Genomic DNA, 16,548 nt, shown 5'->3' with positions numbered 1-16,548 from the left:
TTTTGGTGCTGAAACCAGTGGTACGAGCAGTGTGTGGAGCCGGGCGAAGGTGGCAGAGACGCACCTTGATAGACGAAGTGGAAACCCCGCGCAGGTGCCCCACTCTTCGCGCTGAATCGGAGCAGAATCTGATTGGATGTGGCCAAAGGCAATGTTTCACCTGGAGGGAAAAACAGACAGAGATAACACGCAGGATCCATTCAGTGCACGGCCTGTGGTGGACAATGTTTGGGAAAGTAATCATTAACTTGGAATTGCACTTTTACTTTTTGAACTTTCATAAAACTTTGCTTTGGCGTGTAGAACCCAAACACATTGTTTCTACAAAGATTTAAAAACTCTGTTATTGCCTTGACATTCCATTAAAATGTTGTTTTCATCGTGATCTCCTTTATGCTTCTTTTGAAGAAAGCCCTGATATAGGCCAATTAGCTGATAATGTGGGAAACAGAAGTGGGTGAATCATTGACTCAGAATCAACTTTGACAGTTACTTGCTAGGATTTTACTCAGAATTAAGAAAATGTCTCAGAATCCAAAGCTGATTTAAAAAAAAATAAAGAACTCAGAAAAAAATAAAAAACCTGTGAAATGTATTTTTCAGCTCTTAATGTGCAGGAATGGTCTCGAGTACTCTGAGGGGCGTGTGAATCGCTTAAGCTTTTCAGAGGTGAATTTGTCAGGATGTATCAGTATTTTAAATGTGTATCTTCTGATGCATTTCTGGATGTTACATCATTGGACATTGGTCTTAACAGGACATAGGTCTTAAGACCTGTGGTTAGTAATACTGGGAAACTGGAAATAACGGAATCTTAGCCTTGGTTGATCACAGGCTGTGACGCAGGAGTATGGCTTGATGTTGTGTTGGTAAATGATGACAATGTAGCAGTGGTAAGAACGAGGGCCATGGCATCCATGAGGGGTTGGGGTAAATAAACTCCTTCATTAACCCATCTGAATACTATTCAGCAAATGGTGTTTGGTGTATATTCATATTTGTGGATAGGGAAAGACCTCTACATGTGATTTTAAATGAATGCATGGGACAAAAATTAAATTGTGAAAAATATCCCATGTTTTATGAAGTCCCATGTATGTTTACATGCATATATAGGGGCACACGTGAATGTATGTATGTGTATACACATCTGCACCTTTATAGACGTGTGACTGTGGTGCATCTCCACAGGTATGCGTTTAAAAGTTTGGAATGAGTCAGACCAAAATGTCAATAGTGTTTATCTCCAGGAAGATCACGACACTTAGAATAGAAAGTAAAATAACAAGACAGTTTATTACCCCTTTTTTCTGATATTTTTATTTTTCACTGAGATGGATATTATATTTTCCACAATCCTAGTAAGCAAAATTATAAAGACAGGTGGTTTTATATGTGGGATAAAAATACATTTGAAATTTTACATTGAAAATAAGATTTTACTAAACAAGCAAGTTCAAAGATGATTAAATTTCTCCTTCACAAATGAAAATAAAAATAGACAAGTTTAAAATTAATTACTCTGGCTGTGTAACTAGAATTAAAGACAAAATTCATTGAAAGTTTACCTGAATGAGACCCAGAGAGTGAGCTGAGAAGTCTGGCCTGAGGGTGCGTTCCGTCAAACAGTTCTGTCAGGTCATTCAGTGCTGTCTGGAAATAGGCAAACTGCCCAAATACCACTGAAAATAGAGGGGGTGGGAAGGCACAAAATGCTTTTTTAAAATGAAAGAAGTGAAAATGGTGATCATACTGTTTATTGATACCTCCAAAATATCATGATCCTACGAATCCTGTAAAAAAAATTAGCTTATTTTCTCTGCTTTCTGAAAGTTTTCTGTTGCTTGAACAATTTTATTTTGCTTCTTGATCTTTTGGTACTTAATAAAAGGAATAAAATTACTGTTCCATGTACAGTTTGAACATTAAATGAAGGCTGTTTTTTTCTTATAATACTATGTTAGGATAGTAGAAGAATAGCCATAAGGTGGTCCTATTTCTTTAAGAGTAATTAATGACATTTTATTCAGTGAACAGTAGGTATGGAATCAAGATACCTGTTGGTTTTTAAAGCATGCAATTAGTTGGGGAATTTAAAATTCTTCACCTATGATTATGACAGTGCCAGATTCATATGAACTCACTATAATTTATACACGATTCAGCAACATATTATAGCAATTTCTGACTTGTTTTACTCTACAGTTTATATATCTTACAGGTTACGTAAATTTCAAGAACACACTTCCTCCAAGTAAAACATCGCAGGTATTTTACTACTTCAAATTTAATCATTTTTGTATTCAAATGGATAATATACAGAGCCTTTACAGTATTTAGAAAAACTTGTGATTTAGTCTCCATTTACAAGCAACGATCAACAATTATCTATGTGTAAGGTTTAAACTAAAATCATTCTAAATCATTCTGAACAAGAAATGGAGGTGTGTGTATCAGTTATACATGAAAGAATTAATCTATGTGTTGGCAAAATGGAGGAAAATCTAACTATAGCAGCTGGTGTGTATTTATATTGTATTACATTATATCATATCATATATGTGGCATATACTCTATTACATATATGTATTACATACAGTGCACATATACATGCATGTATAATATATTACACATATATGTAAGAGAATATATGCATATATATATAGTACTTTAAGATTTTATAATTTCCTAGAGAAGCACAATTAAAGGAAGCATGTGAGCAAGGTGAATTTCCCAGTGGCTGAAGTGCTCTGAACACAGGCGCTAGAAAGAGGGACAGAACTTTCTTCTGGATCCCATGAGGGAGGCTCCTGCGTGCACAGCCCTCCCTTCACTGTCCCCCACCTCAACATTCAGTCTTCATCTTGCTTGAGTCTCGTTTGTAGGAGAAAAGTGAATCTCACACACATAATTCCTACCTTCTTTTCAAGAAATGTTTAGAAAGCATAAGCTTTATAGTGGACACTAAGAATGAAGGGCTGATCAAGATAGAAACTTTGTCCCAGGAACATCACATGCTAAGGTCTGCGGTAGTTCCCACAACAAATACAGAGCCCAGAGTGTGGGTGTTGGAAAGGAAGAGGGGCCTGAACTCAGGGTGGGGGAAGAGTCTTCCCTGAAGAGCTGCTTGGACTGAGTTCTGACCTATGACTGTTCTCAACCCAACTGTCCAAACCAGCAGACGTCTGCCAAGGTCCATAGCTGGTCAAGGAAGGCTATTCCTGCAGCTGGAAGACAGGGGATGAGAAAGTGCAGGCAAAGGGCGTGGGCGGGTGTAGGGAGGGAGGGGTGGTTTCCAGCTGTGGAGACAATGATGTTTCATGGGGGAGAGAGCATTCCAGCTACAGCCTTAACAAATGAGAAAGGAAACCCTTTTTGTGTAAGAATGGGACACAAGGGGTTATTTCAGCAAGCGAACATAAGGAGCAGTATTTGGCAGGTGAAAGGTCTGTTTTGCTAACACTCAGTGGATAAAGGGGGTGGGGGAGGGACGGGGGAGCAAGGCCACGCAGCCTGAGACTTCAGAGCCCTGAAGGCCAGGAAACGCGTGGATTTTGCTCTGGGGGCAAGAGGAGTGAGTGAAGACGTTTATGAAGGTGTTTTCATGATCAGATTTTTGTTTTAGAAAGGATACTCTGGTGATGCTTTTGGATGAAAATAGGGAGGAAATTAGGATATCTGATGATCTGTCTTCCATGACACTTTCCATTCGGAACTTGTGTAAGAAGCCCCTTCCCACAATAGGGACAGTCACCCCATCCCATAATATTTGCTGGGCATCTCAGGCACCCAAAGAGTATTTTACTCATATTAGCACTTATCACAATCATTGAATTAATTGTTAATTGATCGATTCACTTCTCAGAAAAGAGTAAGGAAGAGGGGGAAAAAATAATAGATAAGGTAGTATAGGTTTTTATTAAGGATTCTTTATAACTATTTTATTCCAGACTAAAGTTTTCTGCCCAGATAGAATATGATAAATTTATGCCATTAAACCTTTCATATTGGGAAATTATTATCAATATTTAGGATAGGAGTGTAACTTTTTTTCTGCTGAAAAGTCATAATTGTGTTGTGACAACTCAACAGAATTTTATAATAAACTAAAATCATAAACTCTGGCTGCTACATTCTATTGTGATAATTATATTTTGTCAAGTATCCACGAATAAAAATAAAAGGAATATTCATGGGAAAGTAATTGGAGGAATGTTGTTGGGAATTTAAGTGAAAAAATGTATTAACTGAGGCTAAATAAGGGACTTCAGAGGTATTGGTCCAGCATAAAGAGTGAAAGTCTAGGACTTATTCTAAGTTTTACTGTCCATTTTTTATAACAAAATAAATATTTTGAAGCCCAGTCTTTCAGTTTTTAAATGAGATTGATATTTTCCATTTGCTCATAAAGTGGACCCGCTCTCTGCCTTTTGGGAAGCTGGTCCCTCTGCCTCTGTCTTGGTTTCCGTGTTCACATCCATCACTCTCCAAGTCCCAGGCACATGCTCTTCTTATCATGGCAAGATGATACAAGGAGAGCCTTGCCTGAAAACTCAACCATCCTTGAGAACTGGCGGAAAGCAGAAGCTAAACGATTTGGCTTAAGAGACTAAGCAAGTTGCGTCGCACAGTTCATGAAGAGCCCGTGATCTAAAATACCAAATGATGAAATAAGTGCTTGGGGGGAGGTTTTCATTTGATTTTAAGAAGCCTGTGATTAATACAACAGAAGTTCATAGAAATCATTTGTCTCCCATATGCAAGTTTCTTAAGCAGAAATTAACTCTCTTGTCATATAATTGTATTTTTAAAATGTTTTCCCTCAAACAGAATCTAACCTTAGAATTGTTATCTGTTTTATTTCTATGAGTGAATGGCTGCTATTTTGAGTGTATAGAAAAAAACCTTGACTATGTTGGGCTCTAAATTTTACTGTTGGGAAAAAGGAACTATTCCATAAAATTATAAAAGCTACTATCTGGTTGACTCCAGGAAAGAATCCAACACAAAAATATTTTCCGGGCCAAGAGTGAGAGGGAAGATGTGGGGATCCGGTGTTGAGTAAACCACCAGGAAACCACCAGAGAAGGATCTTCTAGAAATGAAGCCATCCCAGAAAACTGGCTCAGGTTGGAAGCAAAGTTTAGGAGGGAAACCAGGATGCCAGGTTTGGAGGGGTCAGATAGGACTCTGCCTGCTTTTACATCTCCTGTCACTCAAAGGTGTGTTCACTGATCCAGTGATTTCCAGCATAATCAATAACCAAATATATGTGCCAATACCCCACAGGCTGATCAGTGTTCCCCTGGCTCACATGTGAGGCTGCAATCCTCCTCTACACACTAAACAACCAAAGGAGAAATGCTTTTTTCTAACAAAAATAAGAACAAAGGCAAATTTATTCTCTCTGATTATCCTGGATCAGAATCCGAGAAGGAAATTGAAGAATTTTGTATCACACTGATAAAAGAATTGTAGTGGATCTTGTATAAGACATGTTTGGAAAACCTGTTACTTTAAGTCATCTTCTTTTATATTATTTTATTATACCAAGAGCTGGGATATTTGTTTATAAAATGATGGAAATATTAACACCAAAAGAGATATGACAGTGAATTAAAAATAAGAAGAAAATCTTACCAAATTCCTTTGGTACCGTTATGGAATAGAGGCAGATCTGACCAGCTGTATAATTGTGAGGGTAGTTGGGTGACAAGACCACCCCTTCTGATCCAGTGTACTGGCCTCCACAGGGGGCTGAAACAGACCAACGGAGAATTACGTGCTGTGCGTAACCACATGGCAAGTGACAGGTGACCTAAAAATGAAAGCACTGAACAAATGAGCATGATTATTCAAAAACTTAACAAAATATCACAGTTAAAAACTGATTTTACATTGCTATCAAAAGTAAAATAAAAAGAAAAACAAAGACTGACGAGGTGAGAAAAAAAGTAATTCAACTTAAGAGGAAGACCTAATATTATTTTTAAGAACGTTCTCAGACATGCTAAAATAATAATGAAAACAGTTGTCATGATAATAAAAACAGGTCCAATAAAGAAAAATTCTTATCAATACGTCAAAAGCCTACCAGAACTTTCTGGTTGATATCAACCATCATATTAACTTAAGAGATACAAAGATTATTTCAGTTTTCTATTGTCTTTATATTACTATGGGACTAAAAAAAAGTAATGTTTACTTCTAGTTCTTGTTGTGTTTTCATCGTAGATTCAGCTCGAGAGTGACATGTATAGTTACTAGTGGGTGTGGGGTCTCTTCCTATAAGTTCCATTGAGAGCTGAAGGAACCCAAAACTACAAAGTCAGGGCAGGTACACTGACGAGGTGTTATATGCACAGTTCAGAGAGAGAGCGAGTGTGTGTGTGTGTGTGTGTTTATTTTCCCTCTGATCATCTTTTTACCCCCAGCATTGCTCTTGCTGAGAAAATAGAAAAATACTGTAGCCTGGATATTCAAAATACTATTGTTAAACATCTTAAAATAGACTTTCAACTAAATCCCAGTTTCGGGATTAAACTGCGAATACTTCAATTCCTCATATTTTTACTTAAAAAGAGGTTCACGTCTGCCCATCTACTTAGGACACTATTTATCCACTGAAGTGACGCCAACTGCACCTCAGCTGTGCCCTTTGTGGCCTGACTGCATGCCTTCTTATCCTAGATACACCTTCTCTGATCTGAATTCAGAATTATTTTTCAGTATTTGAGAAAGTTTATATCTCTATAGCTTAATTAATGTGTCTTAATTTAAGTGACAGTTTTCAAGCATTAAAAAGGATAGAAATCGGGGATAACGTGTCAAATCTTTTGAATGTTAATTAGCACATTGTTAAGTCCTAATTGATGGATGGGACTTTCTCCAGGATTAATAAAGCTGCTCAGAATGCTGATGCTAGTGTCAAAGCACCTCATTGATGATTTGGCAGGAGACTTCCCAGGTCCAGCTTTACGCAGCTGGAAAACTGAAGTCATATTCTAAAAGTCAAAGGAAGACAGCTTAAATACCTGACAGTTATAATCTATTTATGATCAACTAGTAGAGATTTCCCTTAACTAAGCTAAGAGCAGCCTTCATGCTGATGTCTTAACTCAGAATAATTTTATCACCTTAAAACACTTACCATGGCTTTTTTTACAATCTTAAATAGAAAATAATTTTTTTCACTTTCAGATAGAGGAAATTTCTGTAAGTTAAATTTCAAAGCTCAAGGTTTTCAGTGAAATGCTGGGAGCCTCATTCCACCAGTTTAGACATATCACTTAATTTTAAGAAAATTAGCCATATAAATTCAACCAGGTTATTTCAGAACTATAATTTTTCTTAAACACTCAAAAGTTCAAATTTTTAAAAGTAAGTACAAATGAAGAATGGAAATCTATTTTCTTTTAGACATATAAAATTTAAGCACATCATTTTGCAAATATCCCTTTTCTATTAAAAAGTTTATCTATTTCAAAGTTTAAACAACAAGCATAAATGAAAAGTGGAAATAAATCTTCACTGAGCTAATATTTTGATGCCCAAATGATCAAACAGAAATCTTATCAAACAGAAATCTTATATCTTCTGATGTATTTGTTCAAGTATAACTACAAAAATTTAGTTTGTTAATGGGTAGGATGAAAGATCATTATTTTATGATAATAGAAAACACTAAAAAATAAAAAGGATGAAATGAAAGAAAACAAACATGGCATTTTAGGTCCTCTGCTACCTTGATAAATTGCGCTACGCTTATACATTTTTCCCCAGATTTAAAGATAAGCATGCAAACTGCATAACATCCTTCAAACACAACCAAACATTTGTGACATTGAGAAAAATACGTAGAGAATTTTCATTGAATTCTTAACAATTACTCTGTCCATGTCACTGTGTTAACCTGAGAAACAGGCATGGTCTTTCTCATGTTAGAAATTCTTTTATATTAATGTGATAAGAGAAGGAAAATAAATATGCTGTTACTCTTTGGTAATTAATGTATTAAACAGATCATTTCCTAAACGAAAAAAGATTTGCAACAGTATTCATTGCAGATGGTAACAAGAAACTGACTCATCCATTTGGTTAATTGGAGTATATGTCTCATATATAAAGGCAACAAAATACAATCAAATTTGAATGTAAACCAAAAACAACATAAGTAAATAAAAGCCATTCTGACCCATGAAAGAGACTCCAGGCTGTTTCCATTTCTGTTCTAATTCAATAGGAAACCTCAATGAACAAAAAAATGTAGGCAATAGAAAGAAAAATTATATCATGAATTTAAAACAAACTAGCCCAAAATACATCCCTTAATATACGAACTATCAAAATGTTTAAAATATAGCAACATTCGCTTAGTTTAACTGGTGATCTGAGTGATCCACAGGCATTAATTCAGCACAAAATGTGCTGTTCTCCTTGAGATATCCAAAATAAACTATGGGAGAGGACATTTCTGTTTAATGATTTGGAATTCTTAGTTTTATTTAAATTGAAATAAATAACTTAAGGAAAAATCAGTGCTGTATGTTTTATGCACATAAATGTGATGACTGGTTAACAGAAACTATGCTTGAGTTCACGGGTCTTCAGATACGGGAAAAAAATCTCTAATTTAAAATTAAATTATTTATCTATTGCCTAAATGTGACCTCATTTTTCTCGTTTAGGCTATGGCTAAAGAATTTATCATCATCACCCATAAGTTCAGAGTATGTTTGAATTTAATACAGTGCGCACTTTTAAGGATGCCATTTTGAGGTGACTCTAGTGAACGCACGAGGACGCTCTTCTAACCCTCACAGAGGAGCACTGTGATGCCGCCGACTCAAAGCTTACTGTAACGTTTACACAGACATAAAGACATCATCTGGACGCCCCACACAGCCACGTGGGCCCTTCACCATTCTCCCCTCGCACGAACCTCCTGGAATCCGAGAAGCAGCGATAATTTATTTCCCTGCGTTTACTGCTAGAGGATAAAATATGTAAGACTAGGAAGACTTCAATTTTCACTGGAAATTGTTTTGGCTATTCCCTGATTTATTCATTTCCTCTGAAAACGTGTGTGAAGTTCCCTGTCTGCGCCAACCTTGAGTACTGCAGGGCTGGAGGACTGGGTTCCTGAACGGAAAAGCTCTCAGGGTCATAAGACAAACCCAGAAACACAGACATGCCAGAGCAACCCACGGCGTCAGGTCTGTTCGCCTGTGTTGTTTGCTCGGATTTTTCACGTACTAATTTTCTGAAGCACCACTTTGGTCGGAAGTTACAAGAAGCATCAGAGCCATCCTAAGGAAAAGATGTTTATTTCATTAGTTCAGTGTATCTAACTAAACCGGTCCTTGAGTTCATCCTAAAGTAACCTTGGAGTCAATTTTTCTGTCACAAACCACAGGATTTTACTGTCTCCTTTTTAAGGTGTATCACACAGTCTGGAGTTTTGTCTGTGGAGGGTCCCACGAAGCTACCCACCAGACACAGAACCTGGAGGACGGCTCAGAAGTCTGTGTTCAGACCCCTCCTCTCAGCACACCCCCCAAGGGCAACTGCAACCTGACTTCTGTCACTGTAGGATCGCACTGCCTGATCTTGAAGGTTGACCTTACCCTCTAATAGGTGCTTTTATTATTTAATGTACATGAGGAATTACAAAACTGTTGGTATTTGGGGGGAAATGACACATCCTTATATATGCAAAATATGTATATGTATGTGTATATATGTAGAGAGAGAGAGGCAGAGACAGAGAGACAGACAGAGAGACAGACAGACGGAGATACACACACACACACAGAAAGGCAGAGAAATAGAGAAAGACAGAGAGCAAGAGGGAGACAGACAGAGACAGAGACAGAAGCAGAGAGACAGAGGCCACCTAGAGACTGGTAATTTGCATCTCTCATACACAAAAACAGCAGTTAGAAATGCCAAACGATCTAAGTGAGAGAAAAATATCTCCCCTTCCAGAAAGCTCTGAGAATGGCTAATCCACTGGGTAAATTAAACGACCAAGGAAGGTCAAGTTCTTATCCCACGTTGCTCTGCGGGGTTTCCCCACCAGTGATGAGGGGATACAGGACTGAAGTGCAAACTGTCTCCAAAACGAGAGTCCAAATTCCAGAGGGAAGTTATCCCTGAAGGAAACACCGGTTCCATACGTACCATTGCAGGAGGGCAAGACCCGGTTCCAGGCGGGTTTTCCATCCGCTCCAATCACACACGTGATGGAAGATGGGTCAGCGATCTTGTAGCCAGAGTCACACTGGTACGTGATGGTTGAGCCAAGTTTGAAGTCCGTCCCAATCCTTGTCCCATTCATTATGTTTCCAGGGTCAAAACAGGCTTCCCGTGGTTTCTCTGTGGAAGACATGAGTGTAAACTCCATGAGGGCAGGAATTTTATTTTATTTTTTTGTTGTCGGTTGTTTATATTTTTAGTACCTAGAACAGTGTCCAGCATATAAATATGCTCAAAAAAATTGATTGACTAATTGACCAAGTTGTCAATTAATGTTCAAGTTAATAATCATCATAGAAAAATAGAAAAAACTCCTTTCAATAAAATTATTTCTTATTTTTCAAATGACAATTCACTACAGAATTGCTGGTGAGGTTGATTTCCTGACTTTTGTACTTAATTCATGAAATCACAGCACATTTTAGGAAGAGATGGGAGAATTCGGCTTCTCAAAAGGAAATTGATTTAATTCATGTAAATTAAGAGTGATTTCTCATGCTGGTGAGATAACCATGGAAAGAAGTTCTGATCTTTCACCACTCTCACCAAGTCAATGAAGCCACACTTAGCTGGAAAGCACATTTCCTGATCCACAAGGGTCAAGCCCTGTGTCTGGGATTTAATAATTGTTCAACACAGTTCTATTCTAATTCTAATAACTGCTCAAAGGAATTGAGGGCATGTTATGTATCAGGCGCTGAGCTGCGTACACTGCATGTTTTTCATTCAAATCTTCACTCCACCTCTGCAACGTGAGGATGATCTGTGGCCCCATTCTACATTTTGGGAATCTGAAGCTCAAGAGCGGTTAAATAACTTTCACAAAAACTCACTGCAGAGATCTGTCCAGCTGTGGGGTCCACTAAAGGAGGCATTTGCTAAAAGCCTCTCTTTTCCCAGATATAAATACAAAGCTCTCTTCTTTCTTTCTCACAGTCCTGTAGCTGTGTGGGTAGTGCCACTTATGTGCTGGTAGCATTAACACTGTAAATGTCATATTTCAGCAGACCTTCCAAATGTCTCTAAATCATGTATCTATATCTCCTTCTGTTGTGTGCAATTCCATCATTTGAATTGCTTTCTGTTTGTGCTTGTCAACGTCCTTCACTCCATCAGCAAAGCCCCTTGTAACGTCAGAAGGCTCTGAATTGAATTTTACAGATCTTCAAGGGATCAATATAGATGTTATACTGAAATGTTTTTCTTCATGTTTTTGGCCTAAAGTTAAGAAAATGCTATTTGTCACGAATGTGTTATTCATGAACGGGGTTATTAATGTCAATATAGGTTCAAGGATAACTTGAGTGGATAAAATAAATATGTTTCAGTTCTTTCTATTTGGCTTGACAATCTTTGCCCCAGGGTTAAGCAAACACGTAAAAAATCTCTGGGAAGTATAAATGGAAGCCAGCATTTTACCTTTTTGGGGGTTGTGATTAATGTGGATTATGTTCCTCTTTAAGCACTTTCCCTTCCTGAGTGTCCACCTATGGCCAATGAGTAAATCCACACAGTAGTGTTAGGAAGAAGACGCTCCTGGGAGATTGTGGCAGGTGAGCCGGTAAAGAGTAAAGATGCAATGAGCTCTGAAAACTACATCCTACATCCTCTTAGGAATGGATAACAAACAGTGGAAGAGGGAAAAGCACAAACTTTGTGACGTCCTGCAGGACGGAGAAGAGGCCTGTTTAACTGTATTTATTCAATATCTCTCATTATATTTTTAATGACCTATGTGTCAACATCAGCCAAACAGAGATCTCTTTGGCAACTGTTGGCCTAATTATTATAACCAGCTATTAGAATATTTTATTTACATACTTTGGTTAAAGTGCAACATAAACATATAAACATGATACTATCACGTGTATCGTACATCATATACCATCTGTAATATATCATATGTATTATATATTCTCATACATCATATGTATCATATGCCATGTATAATATATTAATTATCATATATATCATGAATATATTATATCATATATATAAATTGTGGAAACCCCTCCAGGCCCTCTATTTTTGCTCTGGTTAGAGACTCACAGCAATAGTTGTGTACCGTGTTGGGACCAACACTCTCTAATCACTTTATTGAAAACCAATTTGGATATTTCAAGGAGTAGGGGACATTCTGATAATTCTTAAACGCTGCCTTAGATCCCATAGAGAACACAGATTGTTTATTTTAAGCAAATAAGGGACGAATAAATAAAACTGTGGGCACGAGAACAGTCCTTCCATCGGATGCCGTTTACTCTGTCATCCAACAGAATGTATTGAGTGTCTAATAAATACAAGCACTGGTCTAGGGCATATATTTTTCTCCTATAAAATGATGGAGAAAGGGCTCCCCCGGTGGCACAGAGGTTAAGAATTCGCCTGCCAATGCAGGGGACACGGGTTCGAGCCCGAGTCCGGGAAGATCCCACATGCTGCGGAGCAACTAAGCCCGCGCGCCACAACTACTGAGCCTGCGCTCTAGAGCCCACGAACCACAACTACTGAAGCCCGTGCGCCACAACTACTGAGCCTGCTCTCTAGAGCCTGCGAGCCACAACTACTGGGCCCGCGAGCCACAACTACTGAAGCCTGCGCGCCTAGAGCCCATGCTCCGCAACGAGAAGCCACCGCAGTGAGAAGCCCGCGCACCGCAACGAAGAGTAGCCCCCACTCGCCACAACTAGAGAAAGCCCGCGTGCAGCAACGAAGACCCAACGCAGCCAAAAATAAAAAATAAAATAACTAAAATTATACTTAAAAAAATGATGGAGAAAAAAATACATGCCTGTTGCCTGGTTGGCCTTTTTGATCACTTTTTGTTATTATAAGTGTCTGTCGGTTTAGTGTACTGTTTGGTTAAATACCACTCCCACGATTTTCTGCTCTGTGTTGCAAATTGAGACCGCTGATGGCCAGTTTTTCTTCATTTCTCCAAATGCACTGCATCGAAGCTTTTACTTGCATTTACTCAGTTGTCAGTTCAGGATGTTTGGTGATAACTCATGGCACGCTTTTTGCTTACAAGTTGTCACATTTCCCAGTGAGATGACTTCATTACGCGGTGTGCTCTGCCCTGGTTCCTGTCTGTTCTGCTTATGGACGCCTCCCAGAACGCCTGCGCCGAAGCCGCCGGGCCCCTGGGGTCACTCGGCACGACTGCCCCGTGGCTCCTTCTGGTCAAGCCCAAGAGCCGGGTCCGCTCCCTGCTTCCCTCACCATATGGGGCCTTGTACTTGCTGGATGCTGTATCATTGCTGTGTCCTTCCTTGTTTTCTGATGGTTTTTTTTTTCACAGGCTCCACTGGAGAACTTTTAAAGCATGAGAGCTCTAGCGCCCATTTAGAAGGCTCTGCTGGTACCCAAAGAACCAGACCAAAGAGGCAGCCCTGTACCCCTATCATGAGGGACACAAGTTCTACTGCATTTATTCACTCATCTGCAGATTCTCTTTCCCTAGGATGCCCTGGGGAATACAAGGTGATGACAGATGTACAGTTTTTTTTTTTCACTGAAGTATACTTGATTTACAATATTATATTAGTCTCAGTTGTACAGCATAGTGATTCAGTATTTTTGAAGATTATACTCCATTATAAGTTATTACAAGATAATGGCTGTAATTCCCTGTGCTATAGAAAATATCCTTGTTGTTATCTATTTTATACATAGTAGTTTGTATCTGTTAATCCCATACCCCTAATTTGTCCCTCCCCCCTTCCCTCTCCCCTTTGGTGACTATAAGTTTGTTTTCTGTAAGTTTGTCTGTGAGTCTGTTTTTGTTTTGCATATACATTCATTTGCATTATTTTTAGATTCCACATACAAGTGATATTATACAATATCTGTCTTTCACTGTCTGACTTATTTCACTAAGCATAATTTTTCTAGGTCTGTTCATGTTTCTGCAAATGGCAGAATTTAATTCTTTTTTATGGTTGAGTAGTAGTCCATTGCTGGCTCACATGGCAACTCTAGTTTTAGCTTTTTGAGGACCCTCCATACTGTTCTCCATAGTGGCTGCGCCAATTTACATTCCCACCAACAGTGTAGGAGGGTTCCCTTTTCTCTACACCCTCGCCAACATTTGTTATTTGTAGACTTTTTCATGATGGCCATTCTGACCAGAGTAACGTTATACCTCATTGTTGTTTTGATTTGCATTTCTCTAACAATTAACAATGCTGAAAATCTTCTCATGTGCCTGTTAGACATCTGTATGTCTTTCTTTTTGCAAAAATGTCTCTTTAGGTCTTCTGTCCATTTTTTATTGCATTGTTTGCTTTCTTGGTATTGAGTTGTATGAGCTGTTTATATATTTTAGATATTAACCCCATGTTGGTCTCATCATTTGCAAATATTCTCTCCCATTCCTTACAGTCTTATATTTAGATGAAACGTGTGATTTTTTACTCATTACAGAATGGGCATTGTCTATTAATACAGAAACTGTCTAATGATATGGCAAATACTTAAAAGTACTGCTGTTAATTATTTGTGAACATTAATGGATCCCATCCAAAAAGCACAGCAACTCCTTCAAGTGCTGAATTGTTTAAATTTTTAAAAATTGTATATTGTACTAAAGATCAGTAAATTTGTAGATTTTGGCGTTTTTGAGGAAGTAGATTAATTTCCTACTTAAAAACCATATCAAGAAATACAAGTCCATTAAAGGGTTAACATAGATGAAACATACCCTATATTTTATTTTATAATTCTAGTAACTAATAACTAACTCAAAAGTGTAAATAAATGTATACATTTTCATTATTTTTTTATAAAGCACTCACTACTGTCAATTAATATTTTGATAAATCCTTTTCTCTGATTCTTTGTAATATACCCCGTGTTTCCCTTGTTCACATGATAAACAGATTTGAAAAAAATATATATTTATTTTCATAAACCCAACAGCAAAATGCTTAGGTTGGGGTGATCTTTGTTTGTGAGTCTGTCTGTTTGTTTTCTCTGGATGCTAGTGACAGGGGGTGGTGGATCCCAAAGAAGTGGGAGTCACTCATGAGGTGACCAAAGAAGAAAGCTCTGACCAGGATCAGTGCTTGCTCCCCATCAAACCAACCACCATGGGTGGTCAGGACAGGGAAATGGCAATTGATATTTTACATCTTGAAAAATACTGAGATAAAACTAAGCTATTTATCGGGAATTCCTTGGCAGTCCAGTGGTTAGGGCTCCATGCTTTCACTGTTGAGGGCTCGGATTCATTCCTTGGTTGGGGAACTAAGATCCTGCAAGCCAAAAAAACCCCAAAAAACAAAAAAAAAAACCCCAAAACACAAAAACCAAACTAAGCTATTTATGGACGTAAATTGAGTCACCCTCAAGAAACAAATTAAGATAGTAAAACACATATTAAAATAATTCTTAAATACTCAAATTATTTATTGCACAAATCATAATTTATCTTTAAATGGCTATGAATTTGGAAAAAGAAATCTCCCTCCCCCATTTTCTTTTCTTTCAGCTAAGGTAGAAATGCGTGTTGGAAATTTCTTCTCCACTGGCGAGATCGACCTTGTTCCCCAGACGATTGAGAGAGACGTCAGAATTTTATGCATTAAACAGATAGGCAAGACTTTATAAATAAATGCTTATGATTAAAGCAATCTCGATACAAATTACTTTCCTCACAAGTTAAGCTGGTCACAGTACCTTTAAATTCAATGGCGAACCCCGACAAGCCCACAGAAGCATCACTTCGAAATGCCAGAAAGAGACTATTTCCACTACTCTCAATTCTTTCTGGGGCTTGAGAGCCCTGGAAACTTCCAATGAGAGGGCTGTTGGAATCCCCTCCTTCATAGATATGTAGGAAATCATAGCTGGGCTCCATGTTGAAACTAAAAGGAAAGAATATTAGTTAGATTATGCACCTAATATATGTGTCTCTTATCTTCCAGACTATAAAGTCTCTGAGAGCACACAGTGATTTTATTTGCCTTTGTAAAATAATTTTTAAAAATTAGGACAATCCAAAAGTTAAATATAATAATAATCAAAATGGCAATAAATAACAATTATAACAAATACTATTAGTATTTTATACAATCACCAACATCTTCAGTACAGTATGATTTTGAAGATAAGCGATCTTATCTGTTATCAGAAAGAAAGAAAATGAATCCTTATAACATAGATATAGTATTTCTTCCCTATAACCATGATATTTCTAATGAAATGCAGTTTGAAAGAATAGGGTTCAGAAGGGATGCATTCCCACTGGTATTTGATTTTTATGTGAATATTTTTAGTTTTAATAACATA

The 16,548-nt window shown here is 37.8% G+C and overlaps 1 protein-coding gene across 1 annotated transcript in view; it reads right to left on the bottom strand.

Moving 5' to 3' along the window:
* CSMD1 (CUB and Sushi multiple domains 1) overlaps positions 1-16,548 on the bottom strand; it is a 1,889,718-nt gene that overhangs the window by 200,444 nt on the left and 1,672,726 nt on the right. The window contains exons 30-34 of the mRNA XM_068531988.1: positions 15,937-16,124; positions 10,183-10,377; positions 5,641-5,757; positions 1,569-1,682; positions 65-160 (exon numbers count right to left, since the gene is read on the bottom strand). Coding sequence (XP_068388089.1) covers positions 65-160; positions 1,569-1,682; positions 5,641-5,757; positions 10,183-10,377; positions 15,937-16,124 — 710 coding nt within the window. The remainder of the gene's footprint in view (positions 1-64; positions 161-1,568; positions 1,683-5,640; positions 5,758-10,182; positions 10,378-15,936; positions 16,125-16,548) is intronic.

Source organism: Eschrichtius robustus, chromosome 21 (assembly GCF_028021215.1).
Source record: "Eschrichtius robustus isolate mEscRob2 chromosome 21, mEscRob2.pri, whole genome shotgun sequence".
Taxonomy (NCBI): domain Eukaryota; kingdom Metazoa; phylum Chordata; class Mammalia; order Artiodactyla; family Eschrichtiidae; genus Eschrichtius; species Eschrichtius robustus.
This window is presented reverse-complemented; position numbering and strand designations above follow the sequence as displayed.